General features: G+C 30.9%; 2 protein-coding genes and 1 long non-coding RNA gene across 6 annotated transcripts; all 3 read left to right on the forward strand.

Annotated features, from left to right (window-relative positions):
- Positions 1 to 590: 590 nt before the first annotated feature.
- Positions 591 to 1,744, forward strand: LOC121207610 (uncharacterized). The gene is made up of 2 exons (XR_005902712.1): positions 591 to 1,216; positions 1,398 to 1,744. It is a non-coding gene; the product is annotated as an uncharacterized lncRNA (long non-coding RNA).
- Positions 1,745 to 3,667: 1,923 nt separating this feature from the next.
- LOC121207611 (peptidyl-prolyl cis-trans isomerase CYP22) lies at positions 3,668 to 6,029 on the forward strand. 4 transcript variants are annotated; one of them, XM_041077963.1, is made up of 8 exons: positions 3,668 to 3,809; positions 3,898 to 4,147; positions 4,239 to 4,262; positions 4,349 to 4,436; positions 4,876 to 4,968; positions 5,291 to 5,323; positions 5,641 to 5,697; positions 5,815 to 6,029. In XM_041077963.1, exons 2-8 carry the CDS (start codon positions 3,978 to 3,980, stop codon positions 5,923 to 5,925), a joined length of 576 nt encoding a protein of 191 aa, XP_040933897.1. In that variant the 5' UTR covers positions 3,668 to 3,809; positions 3,898 to 3,977; the 3' UTR covers positions 5,926 to 6,029. The 4 variants fall into 4 exon arrangements, with proteins under 4 accessions (XP_040933897.1, XP_040933895.1, XP_040933896.1 ...); XM_041077961.1 differs by having other exon boundaries at positions 3,675 to 3,809; positions 3,918 to 4,147; XM_041077962.1 differs by having other exon boundaries at positions 3,677 to 3,809; positions 3,929 to 4,147.
- Positions 6,030 to 6,595: 566 nt separating this feature from the next.
- Positions 6,596 to 9,017, forward strand: LOC107896380 (NADH dehydrogenase [ubiquinone] 1 alpha subcomplex subunit 6). Its single transcript, XM_041077964.1, has 2 exons — positions 6,596 to 7,054; positions 8,674 to 9,017. The coding sequence occupies exons 1-2, from the start codon at positions 6,842 to 6,844 to the stop codon at positions 8,857 to 8,859; spliced, it is 399 nt and encodes a 132-aa protein (XP_040933898.1). The 5' UTR covers positions 6,596 to 6,841; the 3' UTR covers positions 8,860 to 9,017.
- Positions 9,018 to 9,235: the final 218 nt, after the last annotated feature.

The raw sequence follows: 9,235 nt of genomic DNA on the forward strand, positions 1-9,235 counted from the left end.
GAATAACACATGTTAAAATTCGACATAACTTATGTACACAAAAACTGATAATATATAAACAATTATTAATATATATAATATGCAGGAAGAAATGCGAAATAAATAATATATAACATAATAACAAGTAAAACAAATTGATTTGACTAATGATACGTATATGAAAATGGAAAAAAATATAAATAATGCATATACAAAGATACTAAAGTATTTAAAATATAAAAAATATAATTTAAAATAAGATCCCTAAGAGAAAACCAAATTATACATAAATAAATTTAAAAGAAAAAATATATACATATATATAATAAATTTAAAAGAAAATATTTACATAAAATAATATGAAAACAATAGTGTACATAGAATAGAGCTAATTTTATCAGAAATTATATATATGTATAATAGTAATATATAAAGGTATTTTAACTAAATATTATACAAGAATTTTAAAACAACACCACATAAAATAGAATTTTACAATAATATTTTTATAATTTAAACAAATAAAAACAAAGTAGAAAATTATTTAGGTAACCTAAAAAGTATATTAAAATAAATTTTTAAAAGTTGCAGTGCCAAATAAATTTAAGAAATAATGTATTATACATGGAAAAAAACTCAATTGAAATAAAATCAAACTAAAAGGGACAATTAATAAATAAAATAAACTAGGACCCAAATGTAGCGCGTGCAAATTCGCAAGGACGGAAAAAACTAATAAACCATGCCCCAAAACGATTCATTTCAGCGCGTACTGAAGTGAGTAGACGCGCAAGTTCCTGGGACAATTTAAAAAACAAGGAAAGTATAAACAGGTTTTAATTACAAGTCAGCGCAAGAGGGAGGGACCAAATGCGCAAATTAACCATTTAAAGAGAATATGTGCATAGACCAAGTCAAAACACATTCTGTTCCTTCCCCCAATGCTATTTTATTTTATTACTAAAATTTAAAACCTGTTTTAAAATCTTTTTTCTTTGCTTAAAAAAAACACTTTTAACTTTGTTTTTTAAAGAAAAACCCTAGAACTTAAAAACTTTCCCCTTCTCCCCTTGTTGCCAGCCGAAAGGCTAATAACCAATCCTTCAACCGTCGCCGAGGCCGATTGCGACGATCAGAGCAGGGCCTTCCAGTGGTGCGAGCGCGTCGTAACTCCGGGGAGTTTTCCTGTTTCCCTTATATTTGGTATTTTACGGATTTGAATGAAAATAGGAAAAAGGTAAAAGAACAGAAAAAAAAGGAAAATGATGAATAACCACCTTTGAAGTGTTTCTTGGCTGCTCTTTACTCTCTTTTTGTGTATTTTGTATTCCAAAAAATCGTAAAAAAACAAATGAATAATCGTGGCCTTTTATAGCCATTTTTACAACGGTTTCTTTGCCTCTTTACTCACGTCGTAGGTATGGTTAACGTGGTTTGTGAGTGCGTTGATGGCCGTGGGTGGAGAACATGGGCACATGATGGCTGAAGGGAAACAGTTTCTCTTTGCTGAAAAAGTTTTGTGGGCTAGGGTTTTTGTTTTATTTAGGTTTATTATTATTTTTACTTTTATATGTGTATGGGTTGTAATTGAGTATTTGGGCTAGAATTAGGTAGCCCGGGCAAAATTTAGGTCTCACATTTATGTAGAAAAGAATATGTAGAAAAGAAGCCATGGTTTTGATAATTGAAATTAAGGAACTTTTGATGTTTGATTGTAATAATTTGAAGTCATTATGAATTAAGTTACTCTGAAGCTTCCACATCATGTGGAAAAATGCAACACGTTTTATACTTTTCCCGAAACACTATGAATATTATTTTGAAGGGAATATACTAGGAGTTTTCCACATTTTTCTAGTAGACTGTGAATAATTATTAATGTTTATTATTGTTTTGAAAGAAATAATATTTCTATTGTGAGAATGAGAAATTGGTAGTACAAAAAAATTATTAAAAATGCACCATAGATGTTAGATTCATCTAATCTCTTCTAAATTTTAAAAAAAAATACTCGAAATTAAAATTAAGAAAAACGCTCAGAACTAAAATTATTAATATTACCAGCCCTTTCAGATAAAACAAAATGGACTATTGTCACCACCACTGCTATTGGAGAACGCAAAACAAATTTTATTTTTTGATACCAGCCCTTTCAGATAAAACAAATTGGACTATTGTCACCACCACTGCTATTGGAGAACGCAAAACAAATTTTATTTTTTGACATGCTTTCCTCTGTAGCACTTAGCACAACTTGTCTACCAGAAAAATCACCACGAAAACAGTAAAAAGGCCAATAGGAAGAGGAACATAAAGATGTGATTTTATAAATTTAAAATAAATAATGTGACGCCATTTTTTATATACATTATACAAGAATGTATATAATTATGATATTATAATGTGTATTTTTTTTATTAATGATATGCATGTAATTAATTTTATGATAGATTATAATATATATGCAATTAGCATTATGTATGTATTCATACATACATTTATGTATAAAATAAAAAAAGATATTTTATTGATCAATGAGAATAATTTACAGTATTTCTCCAAAGTCTATATTTATAGACATAAGAAGTATAAATGAAATATAATTTAAAATTCATCAAAACTTATCTTAATAATAAAATATTCATAGCATTAGGTTATTATAATATGCATTTTTATATTAACCATATGTAAGCTTAAATCATAAACATGTAACTAATTTTATAGTAGATTATACTATATACAATTAGCATTATATAATTAAGATAGATTATTGTTAATTATGAATTTTTTTAAAATTAATTTTTATTTGATTTTATATTATTTTATTTTTCGGATTCATATTAATATTTTTTCAAATTAGATATTTATTATATGATTAAAAATGTTAAACTTTGGATTTTTTTTGCAAATTGTTATGAAAATTTTAATTTGTTCAGAAATCTTATGTTTAAGTCATTAGGTATATTTAAATTGTTGTGAAGTTATTATGTTTAATTTGTTTGAAATTTTATTTAACTACATTTTCAATTTGGATTTATTTATTGCTAATTATGAATAAAATTCATTCAACATTATTTTTATTTTATATTATTTGTGGATTCAGATTTTTGTTGATTTAGATATTTGACATATGGTTGAAAATATTAAAGTTAAATTTTTAACAGATTTCAATATCCAATAAATAATGATATTTAATTTAAATTCTAATTTAAATAATAATACTCACATAATTTACATATTTAAATTTAAATAATCCAAAAATTACATATATCTAACCTACGACAATTTCTACTTAAAATGTGATGATGGGATTGATGTATATGGTCATCATGCTGCGATTGAACTTGATGAAGTTGTAACTGCCATGAAAGGGTTATATTGTTTCAGTTTAATAGAGTTTTCTTTTGGATTTTTTCTAAACCGTTTATCATAACTTTTAAATTTATTTTGATAAAATAAGTTTTATTTATTACTTTTAAATATTATTTGACAAAATTTTAAATACTTTTTTATAAATATTTTTTAAAAAATAACCACTGAATTTTATTTGATATTTTCTAAAAAGTATTATTAAATAAAAATTTTGTATTATTTTTACTATTTTAAATAATTTTTTAATTTACATTTTCAAATTATTCAAAAACCTCCATTCCAGTTATTTTTGAAATTTTCTTATTTAGCCCCCTAATGCCATCCATGCAATTGAAAGGATCCACATCTGTCTTGGTGAGGTATATAGAAGATTTTCCATGTGCCGAGTAAAAATTATGTGCTAGCGAGGAATGACCGGCGGGATACCGAGCAAAGTGACCACGGGCACGGTTGGCTAGGTATGTACAACTAAAATAATAAAATATTAAAGGTCTATTTGAGAAATTTTAAAATAATCACTGTTGAAAACCGGTAAATTAAAACAAGATTCCTCGATGACGAAAAAGACTGCTACCAGAGTAGTACCCAAGTTGTGAGAGGAAGAAGCAGAGTCGCGCACGGCGGCCATGGCGTCTGGAGGAGGAAGCAGCGGTGGAGGTGTGGAGTGGCACGTTAGGCCTCCGAATCCCAAAAATCCAATCGTCTTTTTCGATATAAGCATCGGTTCCATCCCCGCCGGCCGTATCAAAATGGAACTCTTCGCTGATATTGCTCCTAAAACTGCCGAAAATTTCAGGTATTTCTACTTCTTCACCCCTCATTTTCTACGATAATTTTTATACTTTTAGAATTTTCTGTTTGAACCTTGAAATTTTCCCCATTTGCAGACAGCTATGCACCGGCGAATACAGGTTTTTTTTCCCCACCAAAACTTAATTATCTGTATCTGCGTGATTAATTCATACTTACCCATTTTTATTAATTGGATCGATACCAGGAAAGCAGGGCTGCCTGTTGGTTACAAGGGTTGCCAATTTCATAGGGTTATTAAAGATTTTATGATTCAAGCTGGAGATTTTCTTAAGGTTGGTAATTTATTATTATTATTATTAGAGCTTTCATTTTGCATTTATAATCTTAGCTAATCTGCTCAGTCATGTTAGTCATTGAGTACCCACAATCAGCTTTTCGAGTTTCTTATAGACTATGAATTTTTCATTTGTTTCAGTATATCGATTTCGAGTAGATGTTTGAAGTATTGGTCTTGCTGTTCTTATGTTCTTCATGGAATGTCCTTAGCTTAAATGTCTGAGCCAATATTCCTATGAAGGATAGTTTTTGCCCCTAAAATGGAGGGCGGTGGTTGCCAAAGTACTGATATTTTAATAGCTTCGACCAGTATTTTGATTTTTTAAGTGTAAAATGATGAACAGCTGTTTAAAAATAGTTGTCGATAACATAAAACTATTGAGATCAATTTGCTCCAATGTTATATAATCGTTACATTAAAATCTTGCCTTGCAGGGTGATGGTAGTGGATGTACTTCCATATATGGCCATAAGTTTGAAGATGAAAATTTCATTGCCAAGCACACTGGTCCTGGGCTTCTATCAATGGTATGCTGTTTTTTTATATAATGTTTGAGTAGCCATACACACATATATGTGAAACATTCACACAGTCGTTTCTTCAACTCTTTGTTTTTTCTTGAAATACCCGTGTTTGGCACATATTTGGACATGACTATGCAAATACTTGGAAAAACTTTTAAAAAAACTGAACATACTTGTATCTTACATTGACACCCGAGTCTGGGAGACGAAGTCTCACAATGGAGGGAGAAAGAAATATACCGTTGACCAGTAAAGGTACTAGGATGTGGAAACCTTCAGTGAAATTCTGCTAAAGTTGTATATTGTTTTACCTTTTATGTTGCAGGCAAACAGTGGTCCAAATACCAATGGTTGTCAGGTAACCTACTCAATTTCTATTTCTTGCTTGCATACACACACATCTGCTATCTGGTGCATTTAAAAAGAAATGCCGATTTCCATTAATGCACACAGTATGAGTAATGATCAAGTGTCTCATATTAAAGGCGAGATAATAGAATTTTCTATTTGTACCATATCTATGCTTAGAGACATGTATCCGTCTGCAAGTTTCCAGTCAGGTGAATTGGGATTTGATGGAAGTATTGTTGTCACAAACTCTTCGAGCACTGTCAGTATGGTTGTCTACTGTTATGAACTATCGCGTATATTGATTTTGGTCTTTATTGACTGCAGTTTTTTATCACGTGCGCGAAATGTGAGTGGCTTGATAATAAGCATGTTGTATTCGGGGTATGTTCTCTAACCTTTTAGTGCAGAGTACATCCGGATTTTGGATTTCCCCAATTTTTGAAAGTCGAATAATATTCATAGAAATGACGAAGAATTATTTCGTCCGTGATTGCGCAGAGGGTACTTGGAGATTGTCTTCTCGTTGTTCGGAAGATCGAGAATGTGGCTACAGGACCAAACAACCGGCCGAAATTACCATGCATTATAGCTGAGTGTGGGGAAATGTAAAACTAGTAATTCATTTAACACATTTGCTGAGGAAGACTACCCATAAATGAAATTGCTGTAAAACTTTTAGTTTTTTTTAACAATCTCATTATAGGTTCCGATTATATCTGCTCTTTTTGAGGCAATGACTAGTCCTTCCCCAATCCATAAATAAGAGTATAATGCACTTTAGCACATCCGAACTCACATTCTTCTGTATTGACAAGTTAAGACTTAATAAAAATTTTAGAACTTATTTACTCTAAGATCCATCTATTTGACTTTTATACAGAATTTAATGAGATTTGAATATATGATTTCTTTGATTTATATCAACTATATTTAATCAAATTTATATGAATTTAATATTTAAACATTAAAATTGATATCAAATCTTTGATTATGAATATTGCACAATTGATTTTATCTCAAAATATTTTGTACTTGATATTTAGTTTTTATACTAAAAAAATTTTAAATTTATTTTTTTTCACTTTTTTCAATTTAAAAATCTTAGTACAATTTTTGGCATTATTAATATTTATTCCAAAAAAAAAAGGCATTTAACGAATTGAATTATATATTGAGCTAATGCAATCTTTTATACTGATATTTTAGTTTTTACAAAATATATTTTAAACTAAATTAGATGTATTTATAAATGATTATTTATGTAATAAAAAGAATGAGTTTAAGTTGGGTTTAAACCGGGTTTAGAGTTGAGACTGAAAATCTTAACTAAAGCCCGGCTCAAAAACTCAGTCCATCTATTATCTATGGCTGATCTACTGCAGTAAAACGACAGCGTTTGGGCTTCTGGAGTCTTCACATTGATAACAGGTGTACTAAGTTCATTTCCTCCCACATTATCCCTCTCACCTCCTGACTCAAGAGTCACTGAACGAGTCGAGTCGAGTTTGAACTCAGATTACCCAAAATGGCATTCACATTGAGGAGTGTGAAAGTACCGCCCAACTCAGCGAGTTTGGAAGAAGCAAAGAGCCGGGTCTTCGATTTCTTCAGACAAGCTTGTCGGTCAATCCCCACTATTATGGATATCTATAACCTAGACGACGTCGTCACCAAATCCGAGCTCCGTTCTTCCATCTCCTCCCAGATCCGTAAGAACTCTCATGTTACTAACCCTAAGGTCCGTTCCCCAATCTCTCCGTTTTAGATCCTTTTTATTTAATTTATTTTTTGATTTGTTAAACTTTTGGGAAATTGCATCTTTCCTAGGGTTAGGAAAATATTGTATTGCTTGCACTTAATTTCTGGAAATAAATAAAATTTATAGCTAATTTGAATTAAGAGAAATTAAAAAAATGAAAAATAAGATTATTCAAGGAATGGTGATTATCCTATTGAAATCTGAGTTTAATCTAAGCTTAGTTGATGTAGGATTGTGATGGAAAAGGTTGGATATTTTTATTTTTTTATTGTTTTGGGGAAGTAGTTTCGATTTCGATGTCTTTATATTTAACGGGAATGCTAAATTATGCTGTTGAATCAGATTTATTTCATGAGTTGCCTTCATTGTGCTCTCCTCTGATCAAGAGGGGGACTGGAAATGAGATTTAAGAAGAGCTTTATTGATGGTATATTTTCGAAGATTAATTTGGAGAATGCTGATGAGTTTTTCTGAAATGAAATGTTTGGATTAAACTGGGATTTCAATAGCTTCGTGAACAATTGTTCTAGTATTGTCTTTTTTACTTTCTAGTGCTTTGTGTGCCAGTTACTCTGGCTTGTTCCGTATGTTGCTACGAAGTCGTAAATGGAACAGTTTAAACTTGTTTTGAATGTCCATTGATGTAATCTTTCGATAAGCTGTTTTGAGTTTGAAGTCCTTTGAATGGCATGGAGAAAGCTAAGGTTTAACCCTCTTGTTTTTTCATCTTGAATAATTCTTGTACTCTAGCCAGATGATACAGTGGCTGTTGATGGTGAATGAGGATTATTTTGCATATCAAAATGAACCATTTGTATTAATCATATATAATTTGTGCTGCAAATAAAATTGTTTTTCACATTGAGAATGAGGTTTAAAGCTTATTTTGGGGTGGTTTCTATGGAAATTGATCAATCAAACCTGCTTCTAGTGTATAACTGGTATTGCAGGTTTTCTCTAGAGAAACTGATGACATATTTGATGCTAGAAGAGTTCTACTTTTTATTATGTTTGTTTTTTTCCCTCCATATATTTTAAGGATCCTTGGAAGGTCATATTCTATACCCTTGTTTGGATATGCGTTAGAACATGGTATCGGACATGGATACTTCAAGAAAACTGAATTGATGGATTCCATGCACGCTATTGGTTGTATTTCTCAAGTAGAAGTCTTCAATAAATGTTTTAGTTTCAATAATCTAGTGGGCAGCAGTTCTGAGTGATGTTTTACCCTGAAAATGAATTTGTTAATATCTCATTAGCTACCTAACACATAGAGTTAATAGTTTTCATCACACTTTAGGAACTGCATCTAACTCATAGGAGATGGTGACATTAAAGTTGAATGTAGAAGAGCGGCATTGGTGGATATTTGATTTATTTCCCAGAAATACTTTACAATACCTTATGCATTCTCTTTTACTGCCTTCTTGTTGGTAACCTGTAATTGTTTGGCAGAGCTGCCTTGTTCCTGATGATAATTCCATGGCATTTTGATAAATTGGTGTATAGTTTTTATATCTTCTGTTTATGGATGAGTTGTATGGGTATTGGAATTACTAGAAAGATTCTTTACATTGCAAAATGTTTGGCTGCAGGTAATTGATTTGCTGCTGTTTAAGGGTATGGAAGAGCTGAACAACATCGTTGAACATGCAAAGCAACGGCACCACATTATCGGGCAGTATGTGCTGGGTCGTCAAGGGCTTGCACAGGATTTGGACACCAAGGATGAAGGCACGTCTGGTTTCCTGAAGAATTTCTATAAAAGCAACTACTTTTAAACATTCCGCTATCATGGACAGCTTCTAGAGTTTTGCTTTCGAGCTTTTGACTTCATAATAATGTTCCTATCCGTGCCAATTGGTTTGGTAATTCCATCGAATTTATTTCGTGTTGGTTTTCATTAATTTGGTGAAATGCATGCGTGAATTCTGGTGAATTGCTTATCAGGATAGTGTATTATATTGCCAAATCAAACTTGGCGTTTTTCTTGGCCATTTGCCAGTGCAACACAATCAGTTAAATTAGAAACAGAAGACTTTGGAATAACTATTGAAACCCTTCTTAACAGTTTAATACCATTTGCATGAATGAGTAATCAAATTAAACAGAGAAAAAGAGAAAACAATTGTAATTTGCAGAGATATTATTACTATT

This window comes from Gossypium hirsutum, chromosome A10 (assembly GCF_007990345.1).
Source record: "Gossypium hirsutum isolate 1008001.06 chromosome A10, Gossypium_hirsutum_v2.1, whole genome shotgun sequence".
NCBI classification, from domain to species: domain Eukaryota; kingdom Viridiplantae; phylum Streptophyta; class Magnoliopsida; order Malvales; family Malvaceae; genus Gossypium; species Gossypium hirsutum.

Coding starts and splice junctions, on each gene's coding strand:
- LOC121207611 (XM_041077963.1), top strand. CDS start 3,978: ATGGCGTCTGGAGGAGGAAGCAGCGGTGGAGGTGTGGAGTGGCACGTT. Junction 4,437..4,875: donor AAGCTGGAGATTTTCTTAAG/GTTGGTAATTTA, acceptor CTTGCCTTGCAG/GGTGATGGTAGTGGATGTAC. Junction 5,324..5,640: donor CAAATACCAATGGTTGTCAG/GTAACCTACTCA, acceptor TATTGACTGCAG/TTTTTTATCACGTGCGCGAA.
- LOC107896380 (XM_041077964.1), top strand. CDS start 6,842: ATGGCATTCACATTGAGGAGTGTGAAAGTACCGCCCAACTCAGCGAGT. Junction 7,055..8,673: donor CTCATGTTACTAACCCTAAG/GTCCGTTCCCCA, acceptor GTTTGGCTGCAG/GTAATTGATTTGCTGCTGTT.